This window comes from Rana temporaria, chromosome 1 (assembly GCF_905171775.1).
Source record: "Rana temporaria chromosome 1, aRanTem1.1, whole genome shotgun sequence".
NCBI classification, from domain to species: Eukaryota; Metazoa; Chordata; class Amphibia; order Anura; family Ranidae; genus Rana; species Rana temporaria.
In genome coordinates this window covers 524,143,199-524,164,340 of record NC_053489.1, presented here as the reverse complement: position 1 = coordinate 524,164,340, position 21,142 = coordinate 524,143,199, and the positions used below count along the sequence as shown (strand labels likewise).

The window sequence follows — 21,142 nt, the reverse complement described above, 5'->3', positions numbered from 1 at the left end:
CCCTCTGTTTTCCGAGTGATCTGGCCAGTAACGCACCACCTAATGAGAGCGCACAGAGGGCGAATTTGGATAGCAGCATTGTCCGTCTAGGGGGTGAGGTGTTGTACTAGCAGATTTAAATACTCTTTATAAAATACACAAATAAACAAAACAAAATCGAACTTCGACTAACACTTTTTATAATCGGTTACAGCAAACCGTTTGTTTTTCACACATCATGGGACACAGAGTACGCTATAAATCGGTTATGCAACACCTATAGGTGAATGGACTCTGGCAGATCTATTCCTATAACTGGGAGGCTAAGATGATGGATGATACCCAGGCCCCGCTGCGCAAGGATTGGACATTTAATCGTGGATTACCTGTAATGCGGCCAGTCAGCGCTGCACCCTGAGGATATGGACCCCTGTGCCATTGTAATTGACCAAAATGTCTCTGGTAGGGTGCTGTACAAGTCCAGGGCAGTGGACCCCAAAAAAGGGATCAAGTTCCTGAGGGTCCAGAATGACATAGCCTGCCATGAATGATGAAGATTGGATCCTTGTTCTGAGGACAGGATCCTGCAGTGTGACATGCTGAGTGCAGTATGAGGCCCCTTTTAGGTGGGGATCACAATTTAGGTTGCCTCGAGCCTCTCCCAGTTCATTCACTAGAGGCAGTGGTGTGCAGTTTTCCTGTGTTCCTGCAAGTCGCCAGGAGCTGATGCAATTCTGTGTCTTTTCCCTAAGTTCTAAAGTAATTATTAGTTATTTTTCTGCCACAGTAGTGGCAGACACATGGTGCCTGCACAGGAGTGGAAGCGGAAGCTCATCGTTGGGTTAGGCCAGAGGCCATCTTGGTAAAGGAGCAAAACCATGCTGTTCTCCCATGCAATTTTCAGTCTATTTTGCAGCTGCAGCAATGGACAGGGACACGGGCAGGCTTTTTTTTTTCAGCTGGGCACATGAGTACACCCCTGGGGAAGGGCACTGGCACCTTGGTGGTACCTTGAGGGATTTCTTTCTTTACTGCTGTTCTCTGCATTCATGTTCTCCTAGCTGAGTGGGATTGTTTAGACCCCTGTTGATATACTAACCTTGTTGAAAGTTTTCCAGAAAGCGCTGAGGGGGAGCACAGTTGGGAAGGTTGCCTTCATGCCGTCATGTCCTGAGGAGCTGAACCTAATCCTGTTGACTGTGTCTCCCAAGAGACCAGGGTTGTCTGAGACAATTTGTCTGGGATTTTGGTTATTGCAGGGGCTTTTGTCACAAGTGTGTCACAAAAGAAGACTTGGCATCTGCCTCGGCTGGTTTGGCGGGAAAGATTGCTGGTATGCTTGCCTCCATAGGACAGAGTGGCAAGAAACAGGAGCGATCTCCTTCACCAGTTCCCTATCTGGTTAGGGAGGAGGAATGGGTGGCGATAAACGTGGAGGCAGTAGAGGTGGAATTTGAAGACCAGGCTGTGGATTCCACGTCTGAGCCGTCTGAGCCTGAGGAAAACTCAAAAGTTGTCTATTTCATAGGCACAGAGTATGTTAGTGAATTCCCTCACGGAGATTGTTCCGTCTCATTTCAAATTGCTACCTGCCAAGTACTTGTCTTTTTAAGTATGCTTCTCTAGGATCATTATGTTCTCCAGAGAATCGTCAGGCTTTTCCTTTGCATTCTCTCTTGGAAGAGGTTTATAGTGAGTGGAGTCACCCAAACAGGGTGTTTGTGCCGCCAAAGTGATTTTCTCAACTTTATTTGATGTTGGAAAAGTTTATAAAGAAAAAGAGAACGCCCTCAGTAGACGTGGCAGTATTGTATCTCAATTGGATTTGAGTTGTTTGGTTGATGTTCAGGTCTTCAAAGACCTGGTTGACAAAAGATTGGAGATACTGTTCAAAGACTTTCTTTCCTTGGCTGGATCTGCTATGCAGCCAGTGGTGGCAGACATTGGGTATGTTAAGGTCTTAAGCATCACATTATGTGGGTGGTTAAATAGAACTTGCCACACATCAAAGTGGGTGCTGCTGAGTTAACGGAGTTGCCCTGTGCTCATTGTTTTGCCACGAATGTCATAACGGACTCCATTTAGCAAATCTCTTGGTTTGCGGTGGTGTACATTCGAATGTGCAAGGTTCTGTGGTTAAAAAGCTGGTCCGCATAAATGCCATGCAAACATTTTGCAGGATTCCCTTATGCAGAATGTTCAGGGTTTATCTGGATAGATACTTTTCAAATTGCGTTCAGTTTCTGAGGGTAAGAGTTCCCATTTGCCTCCCAAAAAGAAAGGCAAGTGCCCAGCATACAGAGCATCCATTTGTCCTACATCTAGTTGTAGGTTATCTAGATGGCCCTTTCTGGCTCCCAGGCTGTTAGTCCCAGGGGGACGACAGTTGGGTCCTTTCTACAGTTACTCAGGAGTACAGATTGTAGTTCCCTCCTCCTCGTAAAAAAATAGGGTAAATCAGCAGAGGAGAAACACTTTTAGCTGACTAAATCCCCCCGAGTATTCACAGTACAAATGCTGGCTTCGGGTCTGAGTCTGACTCAAGCAATTCTCATTCTGGAGTACCCAGATGGACTGTTGCTCAGAGAACAGTCAGGCAAAATGTCTCTTGCAGTCCATACTTTGGAAAGCTTGGATTGGGTTTTCAATATGCAGAAATCGGCATTGGAACCAGTGCAGAGTCTGGAGTATCTGGGTGGCAAGCTGGGCACTGTCCAAAAAAAGTTGCTGCCTCTAGAAAAGTTCCTTTCTCTGAGAAATCAGGTGTCTGTAATCGCAAATGCCCCCTGATTCATCTCTGTAGTTGTTCCATATGCTCCATTCCATTCCAGGCCATTACAGAGGAATATTCTGTTAGAATGGAAGAAGATTCAGTTGTTGAATCATCCAATGTCCCTACATCCTGATTGCCTGTAAGGTGCTAACAATGAGTTGCAATCTGGCAGGATGGGGGTGCTGTTCTTGGGTCCCTTTTGGTTCAGGGGGCTTGGTCTCCCTAGTAAAGAATATTACCAGTCTACATTCTGGAGCATTGAGCTGTGTGTCACGCTCTGTTGCACTGGACTGGGCAGTTTCAGGTGCTTCCAGTCAGGATCCAGTCACAGTGCCACGGCTGGTGCATATATCAACCATTAGGGGGCACCAGCACTCGGGCTGCCCAAGAGGAGGTGGCTCTTATTCTGTGTCCCAGCGGTGGAAAATTGTCAGGTGGACTTCCTCAGTTGCTACTGTTTGGTGCCAGAGGGGAGGTCTGATCTATTCAGGGTACTTTGCCAGCGATGCGGCACACCCAATGTGGATGTTCTGGCATCCATTTTCAATACAAAACTGGACTAGTTTGTCTCCAGGACAAGAGACCCACAAGCAATTGTGGTAAACATCCTAGTTGACACCATGGGGCCAGTTCTCTCTAATAAAAAAATTCATAAATCTGCAAATTCAGCTTCTTCCATGTCTGTTATACAGGATTCGAGTGGAAGGAAAGCTAGTGATTCTGATCGTACCAGCTTGGCCCAGAACAATGTTTTATGCCCACATCATGAACTTGGCAGGGGATGGCCCTTGGGCATTTCCAGCTCGACTGGACACTCCTGTCTCTCATGGGCCAGTCTTCCATCCTGCTTTACAGTCCCTGAACTTAATGGTTTGGCAATTGAAACTCAAAATCTGAAAGGGAGAGCAGTTTCTGTCATTCCCACATTTTAATGAGAGCCAGGTAGGTCTCTTTCAGGAATATTTGCCATAGAACATGGAACTCTTATGGGCTGATGTGAGGCTAGGAAATGTCATCCCTGTTAATATGTGATGGGGCTTGTATGCTTCCTCCCCCCCGGTGTCGCATTTGGCACCTTTTAGGGGGTAGTTTGTCTGGTGCACCATTGCATCTGTCTTGGCTATTGGACTGTGAAGCTTCTTAAAGCAGAACTCCAGCCAAGAAATATCAAGAAAAAAAAAAACCTTAAATGATCTTTTCTTTTGGAACATGTTTCAAATACGGGTGGAACATGTAACCTATTCCAGTCCCTGCCCCCTCTTGTTCTCCCCGCACACACTGTCACTTTTGAAAAATAGCGCAACCATGCTGGACTGCGCCCCCACAGACCTGAATCATTCATTCAGACTCCTGTTAAGGAATAAACGAAAAGTACTGTCTTCCACCACTGCAGACAGACTTGTAGTTTGAATAAACTATGATCGCTTTAATCGGCATTCTTATAATTCACATTGCCTGTATGGAAGTACAGCAACAGAGCTTCAGGCAGTGTGTGAAGGAGCCTGATAGGCTGCAAAAATATGTGCATTTTAGTAAAGGTGAACTTAGTCTTTTAAAAGACAAAATACCGTATATACTCGAGTATAAGCCGAGTATTTCAGCCCTTTTTTTTAGGGCTGAAAATACCCCTCTTTGCTTATACTTGAGTCAGTGTACCTTGGGCGTCCATTTTTTAAAACTTGTGGCTTCCTCCTAGTCCCATCTCGTTCCGTGATAGGCATTTGACACTGTGTTCAGTGTACCGCCTATCACGGACGTTCTTTCATCCTCGGACTCAGTTTCCCAGCAGACACTGTGTTCAGTGTTTCGCCTATCACGGACCTTCTCTTGTCTGAGGATGAAAGAACATTCGTGATTGGCGGAACACTAAACACAGTATCAAACGCCTATCGCGCAATGGGACGGGACCAGAAGGAAGGCAGAAGTTTTAAAAAATTGACACCCGCAGCGCAGCCTGTCAAGAATTTCAGGTAGGCTGCAATGGGCACAGTGAGGTTGTAATGGGCACAGTGAAGATGGGCACAGTGAGGCATGCAAATGGGCATTGTTGACCCTCTTTTCTGCTTACAGTAGCTGCTGCATTCTCACCCTAGGCTTATACTCGAGTCAATAAGTTTTCCCATTTTTTTGTGGTAAAATTTGGTGCCTCGGCTTATACTCGAGTGTATATACAGTAATTAAACTAGCTGCAATATTTACCCTCAATCCAGAGATTAATTCTTCCCACACTCCAGCCCTCCTATACTATTTTTATTATTTTCCTTATGTTACATTTGTATTGCCTAGGCTAATAATAGTGTTTTATTGGTTGACATTTCTTTAGTCATTTTTGACTGGTGGAGGCCTATTATAAGGTGGTTTTGCCATGTTTAGGCAATTTTAACCTCTTGACCACCGCCCCATGTCAAAAAGACGTCCTCCTTTTTAAAGTTGAATATCTCGATAACGGCAGCAGCTGCTGCCACAACCGAGATATTCATCTTTGCAGGGGGCGGTGGTGTACACGATAACGGCGGTCTCCGCGGCGGATTCGCCGCGAGATCGCCGTTATCGGTGGCGGGAGAGGGGCCCCCCCCCCCTCCCGCCGCGCTCTCCGCCGCTTACCGGAGCCGTCGGTAGCGGCGGAGGGGATCCGATGTGTCCGGCAGCTGAGCGGGGACGGGACTGAAGGAGAAATCTCCTTCACCCGTCCTCATAGCTCTGCTGGGCGGAAGTGACGTCAAAACGTCAGTCCTGCCCAGCCTCTTAAAGAAACATTTTTTTTTTTGTCATTTGAAAAAATGACATTTTTTATTTTTTTTTTTTTTTTTTGCATTTAAGTCTAATTATGAGATCTGAGGTCTTTTTGACCCCAGATCTCATATTTAAGAGGACCTGTCATGCTTTTTTCTATTACAAGGGATGTTTACATTCCTTGTAATAGGAATAAAAGTGATCAATTTTTTTTATTTTATTTTTTTCAGTGTAAAAAATTATAAAACTAAATAAAAATAAATAAGAAAACCAAAAAAAAATTTTTTAAAGCGCCCCGTCCCGACGAGCTCGCGCGCAGAAGTAAACGCATACGCGAGTAGCGCCCGCATATGAAAACGGTATTCAAACCACACAAGTGAGGTATCGCCGCGATCGTTAGAGCGAGAGCAATAATTCTAGCCCTAGACCTACTCTGCAACTCAAAAAATGCAACCTGTAGAATTTTTTAAACGTCGCCTATCGAGATTTTTAAGGGTAAAAGTTTGACGCCATGCCACGAGCGGGCGCAATTTTTAAGCGTGACATGTTGGGTATCATTTTACTTGGCGTAACATTATCTTTCACAATATATAAAAAAATTGGGCAAAATGTATTGTTGTCTTATTTTTTAATTCAAAAAAGTGATTTTTATCCAAAAAAAGTGCGCTTGTAAGACCGCTGCGCAAATACGGTGTGACAAAAAGTATTGCAATGACTGCCATTTTATTCCCTAGGATGTCTGCTAAAAAAAAATATATAATGTTTGGGGGTTTTCTAGCAAAAAAATTGTGATTTTCACATGAAGGAGAGAAGTGCCAGAATTTACCTGGTGGGCAAGTGGTTAACTTATATTCATTTAGAGCCTCCACAGCCCAAATATTTGATATTTTCTAATGCAACAGATTTACATTTAGTACATTTAGATTTTTAAGCAATGCATACAACAAAAGGTTTTGTCATTTTTTTTTGTATTTTTATTTTTTTATTGCATTTTCTAAACGAAAATAGACCCTACTAAACACACACAAATGAATAACTAAAAAGTAAAAAAATAAAATAAAAGCTATTTTTTGGAAACTTATAATTTACCACAATATTATACTAGGGGTCTGGAAACATTCTACAAGCCAAGTAGCACTGGTGTTTTAGAAAGAACTTCTGGCATCCATATTTAGACCTTCATTTGCATTGAAGTCAGTGGATGCTCATATTCCCTGGCTTAATAAAAATTCTGCTGGCTGGCCTCTAAATTCCGTGTGTGTGTGTGTGTGTGTGTGTGTGTTTTGTCCATAGCTTCAATCTGATTAAAACTCAATCTCATGACTTTCAGTTTTTAATGTGCCTGTCTCTTCTGCATCCACAAGGGGGTGCAGGCATGCTGTGAAAGCGTAGGGCTATGATGGCAATACAAAGAAGCGTCATTGTCTGGCTATAATTTACTACAATAAGAATTATCTTACATTTACCAATTATTTTTGTATGCTACTATACGTTAAAATTTTACACCAGGCAATTAATTGATCACCTAGTGATTTAAACATTTGAAATGTACAGACCAGTTCTTTGAGCAGCACGTCTGTTCTTGATCGTGGGTATAAGTAAATTTTCAATTCACTCCTTTCATTGTTTTAAGGCAGCTATCGCCTTTGGCTAACCAATTTAAGACACCTTTCTTCGTTAAAAGAACAAATGTTCCAAAAGTGGAAAGGCTTTGCAGTGCTACATATCATGATACGTGCGTCTGCTATAAAAAGCCAAAGAAACTCAATTGCAATTTTATTGTCCAGTATGATAGATTTCCTGCCACCTTTGTAGCAGGGTAGCTGTTTGTCAATGTAGCCCTCTCCTCCCACAGCTGCACCACACTTTATAAGCAGTAACTGCTTCACCAGCATAATTGTACCACTCTCATTATTTTTTTCAAAAGTAAACCGAATGCCTGTGTTTTTTTTATACGTTTTTGTAAAATTTTTTTTTTTTTTTTTGCTGCTGTGGCAAAAAAAAAATCTGGGTTAAAGCAATGTACATATGCAAGCCAATATTTATTCTTTGTATAAAACCAGTGTAATGTATATGATATAGCGTGTATAATTTAGTATTTTTCTATATTTTTACTTTGACCTTTAAAGTACAATAAAAACCGTTTGTTAAATGCTTTAAAATATATAACTTTGCGATGACCATTTTTTTTAGTATTTGAACACATAAAGATATATTTTTTATTAATTTTTATTGCATTCGACAAACCTTTTGTTTTGCTGCATTGCCGGTTTTAAACTATCGTACTAAGCATTTGTTCTGCAATTGATGTGATTAACAATCTTCAAGCATGTGTGCCCTTTGACTTTTAAATGTCCAGGTCAGTGAACTTCTTGGCGGCTGAGTTTTAAGTGGCTGCATATATTTTGAAGATCTTAAAAAGTGTCTGCATGTGAAATGTGTTATAATTTCTCTTGTTACCAGTTAGCTTGAACTGAATTTTCTTAGCTCACTTAATCTATATGTGAAGCAGTAAGCAACCCTATGTACATTCTTTGAAAAAAAAAAAAAAAAAAGCAGAAATTTAACAGTATGCAATTTGCTGGAAACATGCATCTCCTCCATATTCTATGTCCTAATAGCTAGTTTCATTTTTATCTGCTTTACTGAAGCCTTTTTGTTTGACATTTCCAAACAGCATGTAAGTTTGTAGATTTCAGTACAATGTATGGAATGTATGAACAGTTGTGTTTTGTGTAGAGCTTCAGAATTGTTGAGAGTGTTCCAGCAGTGGGGTAAGGTTGGGAAGTTAAGTGAGCTATCATTACCCAAGCATCTGCAGTTCTTTCACTGGCTCAATTATTTCCATTCCTCTTCAGCTAGATGCCACTTTGGCATGATGCAAAGCAGGTTAGTCCTTTTTTTTTTTTTTTTTTTCCCTTTTTATGAAAAAAAGAAAAGAAAAAAGGAGAATGTTTCAGCACAAAGCAACATTCTTTAAGCCATCTGTGCATTTATTTTTTGCATGTTTGCAAAATACATATACATACCTATAATCCTGTGTACTTGGTGCTCATTTTCATACTCTGTAGTGCTTAGTGCTCATTTTTGTTTTACAAGAAATTCCAGGAATTGTTTCACTATATTTATTAAAATATAAAAATGGTTTTGTTATTAAATAAGCGATCTTTGTAAAAAAAAAAAATTGCCCACTATAATTTTTCATTTTTTTTGTGTACATCAGGCTTGAATTCAAAACTGTTGTACTCTACTTGTTGCCTTTTGTCACCTATGCATACTGGTGTGTGGGGAAGGTTAAACCAGCAGACATTTCCTTCTGGAGGGTGGCTTGTTGTTTGCTTTATCTATCTGCAGATTCTTGACCTTACTGCTGATATATCGGCATGGAGTGCTGCTTCTAGTCAAACTTAATTTCCATCTTCTTACTGAAGAATTGCATCAATAAATGACAAAAAATGTGGCAAAGTGACAACTTCATTGGGGAGTGTGTAGTCTGTATTGAAACAGTTTACTGTGGGGGAAAAAACAATTTTGTCAAATTTTTACACCCATGTTGGAGCTACACCGCTTTAAAAATATAGTTAATAATCATTTAATTTTGCCTCTGTTTTGAAAATGACTCGCATGTCTGCTCTTAGTCAATGTTTTTCTTCTGTTTGATCTGGCTGAAGTAGCACGCAATATATTGAAACGATCCAGATTTTTTTTTTTGTTATCAGCACCATAAAATTGGCTTGCCAGTCCGTGATACATAAAAAAGCCACATTAATACTTGGCTAAGCCAAAGGGGTTTTTTTTGCAAACACATGCAAATTAAAAAACACATATTGCCACATTAATTCTTTAGCTTTTTAATAATTGATTTTGCTTCAGACCGTTTTCTCTATTGCCTAACTGGAAGGTCTTTTCTTTGAGATAAATGTATCATGATGATTTCTGCAGAAAATTGATCTTTATTAACACAAAATCAAATCTCCTATTAAGATAAGGCAAAGATCTTTTTATTGTCTTTATTGTCTTGCTGTAATAGAATGATACAGTTGTGGTTATTTTGTAACATACCATATTCATAGAAACCGGTGCCCATTTGGCATTGGTTGTCTGTGAGAAGAAGCTAAACAGTGCAGGAATTGGTACTCTGAATTTTTTTTTCACAGTTTACCGTTATGGATTAACTTTCCAGTTGCAGTAAAGATTAATGATTGTTCTTTTACCTGGCGCATTTAAAACAAAACCTAGTAATTAATCGCAGTGTAGAGGCTTTTCATTACATATGCAAAGTACGTACGTTCAAGAAATAAATTGACTTGCATATTGACTTGTTATTTACAAATACCTAGAGAAATCACTGTACCTCAGTTTGACTTGGGTGTGGAATACTTTGGATATGTTTAATGTTATTGCAAGTTTAGTTAAATATCTAAAAAAATGTTATACAGAAACTCCTGCTTTTAGTAGTTATTTTTTTTTAAATTTGTGATTCACTTTATTGTTTTATTGTATGTCATTATCCAGTTTGAGTTGATTTAGTAGTCATAATGTGGCCACATGTGAATGGTTGTGGTATTTTGGGTACCAAAAATTAAAACCGTTTTGATGCTAAAGCTAATGTCAAACTTCACAAAATTCTTAAAGATCTTAAGACCTTCTAGTAACACATGATATAACTATGTCTTTATAGTGCTCCCGTGGAGAAGGACCATATGCTAATGAATGCTTTTTGTGCTGTATTATTAAAATCACAGTTTAGTCTATTCACTGTCGCAATGCCACGCTCAAATTATTTCGCCAACTGCCAAACTTAATTAAAATGTGTTTTTTCATCAATTTTAGGTCACTTTTGAAATGCATAAGGAAAGCTTGGCTCAGGCATTCAGAGACTACGAAGGTCAAGTTGATGATGAAATAGGACCCGGACCCTCAAGCCCAATACGCACCGTTTCTGGAAACAGCAGAACATTTGAGAGCAGGCCTCAGACTCCACCTTTGGAACTCACAGAGGCGCCATTAAATATAGATAATTCGCTACCTGGTGAAACTGTAGAAACAGAAGAGAGAGATGAAGGGGAAGACAACAATTCTCATAAAGAAAACCTGAAACAAAAAGATGGTGAAGATTTTGCAGAAGTTGATCTAACAGAAAATCAAAATGAGGTTCATGTAGATGAACAAGCTACTAGTATGCAAGAGCATACACCTAGCCTTGTCCTTCCTTCAAATGAGAGTGAGGATATAGGGGTTAATTGTATTGTGGCTGATACAGATGGTTCTACAGAGAGTTTAACAAAAGAACTGGATGATGGGGAAATCAAATCAAATGAATATTTGAATGAAGGAGTGCAGAGTTCAGACTTATCACTAAAGGTTGAGACTTCAGTTCAGAGTGAAAGCTTAGAAGCACAGGAGAAGGCCACCTACACTGAAACTAGTAGTGAATTAGAAAGTTCACAGGTAGTGTGCGCTAATATTCCTGACACGTTGAATGTACATTCCAGCATAGTTTCTACAGACACTATACCACAGGAGAGTGCCATTCAAGAAGTCATTACAGCACCATCTTTGCCCACGGAAAATGTTGAATCTTCAGTACCTATAGAGGAAGGTGCAGTTTCTAGCAGTACAAATGGCTCAAATGATATTGGGGATAAAAAAAGCAGCACCATGGATGCTCAGAGCTCTGATAAAAAAATTGCCAAGCTTGATGTGTCAAGTATTGCTTCTGATACTGAAAACTTAGAACTAAAAGCCAGTTCAAACGGTGAATCGGATCAACCTCTGAAAGTGTTACATGAGGTATTTACTTTTAATTCTTATGGACTTCTGTTGGGACTTTGTGTATGAACATGCATGCTTCTGTGATGGTGGTTTTTCAATTGCTATTCAGTTATGTGCCCTAATCATGAAGGTGGGTAAACCTTCCAGAGGTCAAGTGGTTAAAGGACTAGGCTGCAAGTTGAATTGAAGGGCCTCTAGGTGATATGCTGTGAAATATTGCCTGTGCCATATGCAACACAGGAAAGACATGGGGAGCTTCGATAACTGAATGCATGGTTAAAGACTTGGTGTAGCGGGGACAAATTTGAATTTCTAGAGCACTGGACTGAATTTTCATTGGAATACAACCTACATGCTAAAGATGGTTTGCACCTAAATGAAAGGGGGGTCTGCTGTGCTGGGGGAGAAGTTTGAGAAGGCTGGAAGAGTATATTAACTACTAGCCGACCAGCCACCGTCATTATACGGCGGCAGGTCGGCTCTTCTGGGCGAGAGCCCGCAGCTATACGTCCGCTCCTCGAGCGGCCACTAGGGGCGCATGCGCGCCGCCGGAGGCGCGCGGCCCCGACTCCCGTGCGTGTGCCCGGCGGGCTCGATCACCGCCGGGCACCCGCGATTGCTCGTTACAGAGCGGGGATCGGGAGCTGTGTGTGTAAACACACAGCTCTCGGTCCTGTCAGCAGGGGAAATGCTCATCTTCTGTTCATACAATGTATGAACAGAGGATCAGTGTTTCCCCTAGTGAGGCCACCCCCCCCCCACAGTAAGAACACATAGGGACATACTTAACCCCTTCCCCGCCCCCTAGTGTTAACCCCTTCACTGCCGGTGGCATTTTTATAGTAATCCAATGCATTTTTATAGCACTGATCGCTATAAAAATGCCAATGGTCCCAAAAATGTGTCAAAAGTGTCCGAAGTGTCCGCCATAATGTCGCAGTACCGAAAAAAAATCGCTGATCGCCGCCATTACTAGTAAAAAAACTATATTAATAAAAATGCCATAAAAATACCCCCTATTTTGTAAACGCTATAACTTTTGCGCAAACCAATCAATAAACGCTTATTGCGATTTTTTTTTAACGAAAAATAGGTAGAAGAATACGTATCGGCCTAAACTGAGGGAAAAAAATGTTTTTTTATATATTTTTGGGGGATATTTATTACAGCAAAAAGTAAAAAATATTTTTTTTTTTCAAAATTGTCGCTCTATTTTTGTTTATAGCGCAAAAAATAAAAACCGCAGAGGTGATAAAATACCACCAAAAGAAAGCTCTATTTGTGGGAAAAAAAGGACGCCAATTTTGTTTGGGAGCCACGTCGCACGACCGCGCAATTGTCAGTTAAAGCGGCGCAGTCCCGAATCGCAAAAAGTGCTCTGGTCTTTGACCAGCAATATGGTCCGGGGGTTAAGTGGTTAAAATAGGATTGGGGAGAGAGGGTGTATTGCATTATAATGAACAGACAGGTAAAACGGATGTCAGTCCCTAATGGGTGGAATGGAGGAAGATAGGGCGAGGGCTATAGCAGGTGATGAGGAGGTTCCCATTTTACAAACAACTATTGGATTAGGTACTATTTTTGTACTAAAAATTGTGACCATGAATGAAAGTGTTTACCAATTTCAGAAGTCTTAAATCATATAGGATATATAGCACTAAAACATTACAAATTTGCATCCGCTTAAGCAATCTATGACACCAAATGCAAGAATTGTGATAAATATATGAAGCAGCACTAAATAAACTCAATATTGTGAAAACACAAAAATGAATCCATATAATAACAAACTTATTAGGTGAAAAACATGTATAAACAAATCACACCAAATATATAAATAAGCGCCCTTAAGAGCACATTCACAAGGGCTAAAAAGGAAAAATTATATGTGAAACAAACCCCAAAGGACACAAATTCTCCCACAATTCACTTATTCCACCAGTGTCCCCACAATCACAATTCTTAGTGCTTCCACCACCAGGTGACACCAAGTATTAAAGCCTCTTGCCAGATCTGTGGACTATCATATAGTATGGTCAAACGCACGTGTTATATCTCCTTATGAAGGCAAACTCCAAAGTGCCAAATGTGATCCAGTCAGGATTTGTTCATAAACAGGATAAAAAATAAAGCATATTTGCCCATAGTGTAACAACCCATAAAAAAACATTTATTCAAAAAGTGACAAGTGAAACTTGCAAAGGGAGTCACACTAAGCAAATCCTTGGGCAATGGGTTTAAACAACTTGCACATGGCAATAAAAACAGATACTATTGATCTCCTAGAAAGCAGCATGCGAGCCAGTCCTCGATGACGTCATCTCTGATGAAACTTGTTGGGCGTGGCTACGACGATTTGTCATCACGCAAGCTTGCTGACCTTTGGGAGATTCCGTTGCTTTTTGGGAGAGAAACCTGGTGGTAAAAGCACTACAAATTGTGATTGCGGGGACACTGGTAGATCAAGTCAATCATGGATGATTTGTTTCCTTTGGACTTTCTTGTTTCACATATTTTTCCTTTTTTAGCCCTTGTGAACAGGCTCTTATGGACATTTATAGATTTGGTGTGATTTCTTTGTACATATTTTTCATCTAATAAGTTTGATGTCATTATATTGATTCGTTTTTGTCTTTTCACAATATTGAGTTCAATTATTTTTATCATTTTATAAAATAGGCGAGTTTGAAGCTTTGGTGCATGAGAAATGTGATTTAATAGATTTTACTGAATCGTGGCTTAATTCTTCACATGATTGGACTATTACAATTCTTGGCTATGCTCTCTTTTGGAAAGACATGGTAAAACACAGTGGTCTGTGAGAAGTGATCTCAAAGCGAGTATTAAAGCAGACCTAGTTGATGGAGGGAGTAGTGAGGCTGAAGCTTTATGGGTGTACATACTACAAAGTTAATCATTGGAGTTTGGTATAGGCCACCCAGTGTTAGGAGTTGGAGACTGCTTCTTGCACAGATGAAAAGGGCTGCAAGGGCTGGCACAGTGATAATGGGGGATTTTAACTACCTCAAATTGACTGGAGTAAAGGTACTGATGGAATTAAAATGTATAAACCTATTTCAAGTCAATTTTATGGTACAGCTCATAGAGGCCCCAACTAGAAATGATGCTCAGCTGGACCTGGTCATTTTAAACCATGCAGAGCTTATTACTAATGTTCGTATAAAAAAAACATCTGGGTAGCATAACATGTAATCAACAAGCACATACTTGGAAAATTCAAGATCTGAATAATGTTGTGTATAGGCGAGTAAAAGGTACGTAAGCGTAATAGACGAGTAAAATTCTTCTTTATTGCCAGTATTGTAATATAGTAATTAAAACTCACGTAAATATGCTTAATTATGACACCCGTGTGCAAGGGGCCTTAGACAAGTAAACGCACGTATGAGAGTAAAATACTGCACTCAAATGAAGAATTTTCTATTTTTTGTTTTAGGCCCCTTGCACACGGGCTTCAGTAAATTTATAATGCCTGCGTGCAATGGGCCTTTGAGAGCCATGCTTCCAAGCCTGAGGGCCACTCTCCAAGGCTTATGCTGCGTACACACGGTCGTTTTTTGTGATGGGGAAAATTTTTTTTTAAAAACGTCATTTGAAAGGACCATGTGTGGGAAAAACGTTGTTTTATGTCTTCTGAAAAACGACAAAAAAAAATTCGAACATGCTACAATTTTTTATGTCGTTTTTGAAAACGTCATTTTTTGTGTCATAAAAAATGATCGTGTGTGGGCTAAAACGACGTTTAAAACGACGTTTTTAAACCCACGCATGCTCAGAAACAAGTTATGACACAAGCTTGAATGGAACAGAGTGCCGCCGTACGTGCTGAACGTAACCACGCTTTGCTAGAGCATTTTGAAAAAACGGTGTGTAGGCAACGTCGGTTTTTTAAATTAAGTTTGAAAAACGTCGTCTTTTTTTTCCATGAGAAAAAACAACGTTTTTTTACAAGACAAAAAACGACCGTGTGTAGGCGGCATTAGACTTGGAGGGAATTTTGTCATTGTTGAACACAGAACAGAGATTCTTCAAAATCACTGTATGTGAACACACTGCAAAATATATTCCCATGGGCAATACGTTTAAAAGGCTGAAAAGCAAACATGGCTCACGGTCTAAGTTAGAAAAGCTATAAATAAAAAGAAAAACCTTTAAAAAAATATAAAAATGAAGGAATACTATTATATAAACATTACAAAGTATTTACCAGGATATGTAAAAAAAAGTCACAAAAATTCAAAACGAACAGATTGCAAATGAGATTAAGACAAACCCCCATAATATTTTCAAATATATTAATAGTAAAAAGATCGGGTCTGAGGATATAGACCCTTTACAAAATTATCTGCCGTGGGTGATTGGGGACAAAGGGAAGGCATATTTAGTAAATGCCTTCTTCTACAAAGGAGCATGGGGGGAGCTTAAGTCAATAATGGGGATGATATTGACATGGCCCCAAATTAATCATTATGGCTCAAAATGAATATGGTCCAGAAATATTTAGGCAGAATAAAGGTGAACAAACCTGGATGGCATACACCCACATGTCCCAAACCAATTGAGCTCTGTCACTTCACAGCTATAGTATTTAAACTTCAGGGACTCTTTAATGACTGGCATAGTGCCACTTGCGTTGGCAAATGTTGTGCCTATTTTTAAAAAGAGGTCAAAGTCTTTACCAAGAATAGAACTTTTAGTTTAATTTTTTTAGTTGGGAAGATATTGGAGAGTGTAAAAAAAGACCACAAGGATACATTTTTGTTGGGAAAAAAATATTTTAAGCAATAGACCGTACGGATTCCTGAAAGACAGAATGGGGGAGATATACTAAAACTGGAGCACCCAAAATCTGGTGCAGCTGTGCATGGTAGCCAGTCTGCTTCTAACTTAAAGGATCACTAAAGGAATTTTTTTTTTAGCTAAATGGCTTCCTTTACCTTACTGCAGTCCTGGTTTCATGTCCTTATTGTTCGTTTTTGCTTTGAAGTTGCTGTAATTCTGTTCTGATCTCCACACTTCCTGGTTGTCTGGCTCCTTATAACCATCATACTGGGAGCTTTTCACGGTGGTCTAAGCTGTCATTACTGTGTGTCTAAAACTCCTCAGAACCAATCAGATTCATTTTAAAAACAAAACACTGCCCTGGATTTGTTTGTTTTTGTTTTGTGGGTCTCTCTAGTTCACAGAAACATGAAACCAGTTTAAAACCGAAAGTGAAACTAGAGGCACATTAAATGATAGAATTTAATCAATTTTTAATCATTGTTGAAAGTAATCAGTTAACTTTTATGTCTCTATACCCTGTAAAACAGTCATTTCAGCAAAAAATGTTTTTCCTTTAGTGACCCTTTAAGCTTGGTCATTCAAGCTTTGACAATAAAATCTGGAAGCTGACTGGTTTCTATGCAAAGCGGCACCAGATTTTGCACTCTCCAGTTATAGTAAATTAACCCCCAATTTGTCAAACAAATCGGATTTCTTTCTATGAGGAGGTAAAAGCAAAACCTTAGACAAAGGAGTGGCTGTGGATATACATTGGGGAAAATAATTATTTGATCCCCTACAGATTTTGTAAGTTTGCCTGCTTAGAAAGAAAGACAGGGTCTATAATCTTTATCATGAGTGTATTTTAAATGATAGAGACAGAATATCGACCAAAAATCCAGACAAAAAACCTCATGATACAAATGTTATAAATTGCGTTGCAATTCAGTGAGTAAAATAAGTATTTGATCCCCAAGCAAAACATGACTTCGTACTTGGTGGAGAAACCATTGTTGGCAAGCACAGAGATGAGACGTTTCTTGTAGTTGGTGACCAGGTTTGCACACATCTCAGGAGTGATTTTGGTCCACTGTTCTTTACAAATCTTCTCTAAATCTTTAAGGGTTCTTGGCTGTCTCTTGGCAACTCGACGTTTCAGCTCCTTTCCTATAGATTTTCAAAAGGATTCGGGTCTGGTGACTGGCAAGGACACTCCATGACCTTACAGTGCTTCTTCTTGAGCCACACCTTTTGTTGACTTGGCGGTATGTTTTGGGTCATTGTCATGCTGATAGACCCATCCATGACCCATCTTCAGTGTTTTGGCTGAGGGAAGAAGGTTCTCATCCAAGATTTTACAATACTCGACCCCTCAATGCGACAAAGTCAGCCTGTACCTTTTAGCCAAGAAACCCCCTAAAGCATAATTGGCTAGATTCAGAGAGACTTAGGCTGGCGTATCAGTAGATACTCCAGCCTAAGTCAGAATTTGCGTTGGCGCTAATTTTAAGCGTATTCTGGTAACCAGATACGCTTAAATTAGGCTCAGATACAAGCGGCGTAAGTGTCTTACACCCTCGTATCCTAAAGTGTAATTTTTAGGCTGATCGCTAGGTGGCGCTTCCATTGCGGTCGGCGTAGAATATGTAAATCAGTAGATACGCCTATTCACGAACGTACGCCCGGCCGACGCAGTACAGATACGCCGTTTACGTAACGCATTAGCAGGCCTAAAGTTATTCCATCAAATAGATGGAATAGTAATGTTACGTATGGCCGCCGTTCCCGCGGCGAAATTCGAAAATTTTACGTCGTTTGCGTAAGTCGTCCGTGAATAGGGGTTTACGTCCACGTCGAAATCAATAGGCCTGTGCGGCGGACTTAGCCGCAATGCACACTGGGAAATGTAGGCGCATAGCGCATGCGCAGTTCCAAAAAAACGTCAATCACGTCGGGTCAAGCCTAATTATCATAAAACACACCCCCTCAGCCTAATTTGAATTAGGCGCCCTTACGCCCGCCCGCTTTAGGCTACGCCGCCGTAACTTAGCAGGCAAGTACATTGTGAATCATGTACTTGCCTCGCTAACTTACGGCGGCGTAGCCTAAATGCCATAAGCTACGTCGCCGCAAGTATGCGCTCGCCATCCTGAATCTAGCTAAATGTTTCCAACTCTGTGCTTTACTGTAGGGATGGTGTTCTTGGGGTCATAGTCATTTTTTTTTTTCCAAACCTGGCGTGTCCCTTTCCTCAAGAATGCACATGTACAGTCGTGTCAATGAACATCTAAATGATTCAGGTAAGGATCGGAATAAGTGCTGTGGTCAGATGAGACCAAGATTGAGCTCTTTGGCATTAACTTAACTCGCCAGGTTTGCACATTAAGGTCATGGAGTGGCCTAGTCAGTCTCCAGATCTTAATCCTATGAAAAATATATGGAGGGAGCTGAAAGTTTGAGTTGCCAAGAGACAGCCAAGAAACCTTAAGGATTTAGAGAGGACCTGTAAAGAAGAGTGGACTAAAATTCCTCCTGAGATGTGTGCAAACCTGGTCACCAACTACAAGATACATCTTACCTCTGTGCTTGCCAACAAGGGTTTCGCCACCAAGTAGTTTTGCCTGGGGATCAAATACTTTTTTTACTCACTGAGCTGCAACTTTATTTATAGCATTTGTTTTATGTGTTTTTTTCTCTACATTTTTGGTTGATATTCTGTCTGTCATTTAATACACCTATGATAAAAATGATACACCCTTCATTTCTTTGTAAGTGGGAAAAGTTACAAAATCTGCAGGGGAACAAATAATAATTTTGCCCACTGTAGTATACTTTGATTTGGCAAAATGGTTGGACATAGTTCCCCACACATAGCTAATGTATCAGAGAAAGTCTACAGGCTTGGAAAAATCAGTTGGTAAATGGATAGAAAACTGGTTGAAATACCGTATTTTCCGGCGTATAAGACGACTTTCTGGATGCAAAAAAATGCATCCAAAGTCGGGGGTCGTCTTATACGCCGGGTACAGTCTAAGTACTCACTTTTTTCCCCAGCGCTGACAGTGTCCCATGCTGCGATCGCGATCGAGAATGATTTCAAAGCCGCGCCTTCACTGCAGAGTGTTCTGTGATAGGATGAACAAAAATCTTCCCAGCAACGCCTCTGTTCTTTGTTCCTCCTATCACAGATGCCTTCTCATCCTCGGACGAGATGAGAAGACGTCCGTGATGGGCGGGAAACATAACAGAGGCGCTGCTGGGAAGATTTTTGTTCATCCTATCACAGAACACTCTGCAGTGAAGGCGCGGCTTTGAAATCATTCACGATCGCGATCGCAGCATGGGGGACTGTCAGCGCTGGGGAAAAAAGTGAGTGTTAATGCACTGGGGGGGGCAACAAGTTCAGGCACAGTGGGGGCAAGTGATGGCAATGTGGGGGCATGTAATGGCACAATGGCAATGTGGGGGCATGTAATTGCACAGTGGCACAGTCTGGGCATGTAATGTAATGGCACAGTCTGGGCATGTAATGTAATGGCACAGTGAGTAATGTAATGGCACAGTCTGGGCATGTAATGTAATGGCACAGTGAGTAATGTAATGGCACAGTCTGGGCATGTAATGTAATGGCACAGTGAGTAATGTAATGGCACAGTCTGGGCATGTAATGTAATGGCACAGTGAGTAATGTAATGGCACAGTCTGGGCATGTAATGTAATGGCACAGTGAGGAATGTAATGTAATGGCACAGTGAGATTTGAAAAAGCCTGTTTCTGTCAGCGGTTCTGGCTACCCCTCAGCTTCCAGAAAGACAGTAAGAAGGGGGTAGTCTTATACAGTGAGTATATCCCAAAATCAAAATTTTTCCTGGAAAATTAGGGGGTCGTCTTATACGCCGGGTAGTCTTATACGCCGGAAAATACGGTACCATATTCCGAGAGTAGTGTTAATGATTCATACGCTGAATGGTTCAAGGTAATTAGTGGTGTACCCCAAGATTTAGTGTTGGGACCCTTACTTTTTTATTATCTTTAGAAATGCTATAAAACATTTATTCACCTTTTTATACTGGAGAATTCTCCTTGTTCCTTTTTATATGATATCAATAAAAATATAATTTGAACATAAATTATATAAAGTAAAGTCTTGTATTAAAAGTATAATTTCAGGCTTTGCAGATGAAACCAAGTTACGCAATGGAATAAAAATCTTGCAGGATGTTTCCAATTTATAAGCCAACCTCGGTGCACTGTTTAATTGGGCGACTATGTGGCAAATGAGGTTTAATGTTGATGAATGTAAAGTTATCCACTTGGGGGTTAAGAATATGTATGCATCATATGTACTGGAGTACAACTGAAGAAATCAATGGTGGAGAAAGATCTGGTAGATCATAAGCTTAATAATAGCGTGCAGTTTCAAACAAGCTAAATCTATTTTTGTATTAGGAGGCATGGACTGCAGTGAGAGAGATATTATTTTGCCCCTGTACAAATTGGCAAATCCTCATCTGGAATATTCAGTTCAATTTTGGGCACCAGTTCTCAAAAAGCATATCGGGGGAACTGGAGACAGTGCAGGGAAGGGCAACCAAATTGATTAAGAGGTATGGAGGAGCTCAGCTATGATGAAAGATTAGCTGAGCGGAATTTCTTTTCTGAAGAGGAGATTAAGGGGGCATATGATCAACATGTAATGCATATGAGGTTCATATTGTGAACTTGGTGTAGAGTTATTCACTTTAAGGTCATCGTAGAGGACAAGAGGGCACTGTAGGTCTTGAGGAAGAGAGATTTGACCTCCAAACCCTCAGTAAGATCTGTGTAAATGTGGAATAGACTCTTTCAAGGGCTGGATCTGGTTAGCTCAGTAGATGTTTGTCCACTTTCTGGAAAAAATGGGTTCACGCTTGTTTTTGTTTTTTTGCCTTCCTCTGGATCATCTGTGGTATAGGTTTGTGTATATATGTATGTGTGTGTGTGTGTATGTATGTGTGTATATATATATATATATATATATATATATATATATATATATATATATATATATATATTATACATACATACATACATACATACAAACTCATGATCATTCTG

General features: G+C 40.3%; 1 protein-coding gene across 2 annotated transcripts in view; it reads left to right on the top strand.

Moving 5' to 3' along the window:
- LRBA (LPS responsive beige-like anchor protein) overlaps positions 1 to 21,142 on the top strand; it is a 789,979-nt gene that overhangs the window by 125,389 nt on the left and 643,448 nt on the right. For both annotated transcript variants that reach the window (XM_040331890.1, XM_040331889.1), the window contains exon 22: positions 10,319 to 11,278. In XM_040331890.1, the coding sequence (XP_040187824.1) occupies positions 10,319 to 11,278 (960 nt within the window). The remainder of the gene's footprint in view (positions 1 to 10,318; positions 11,279 to 21,142) is intronic.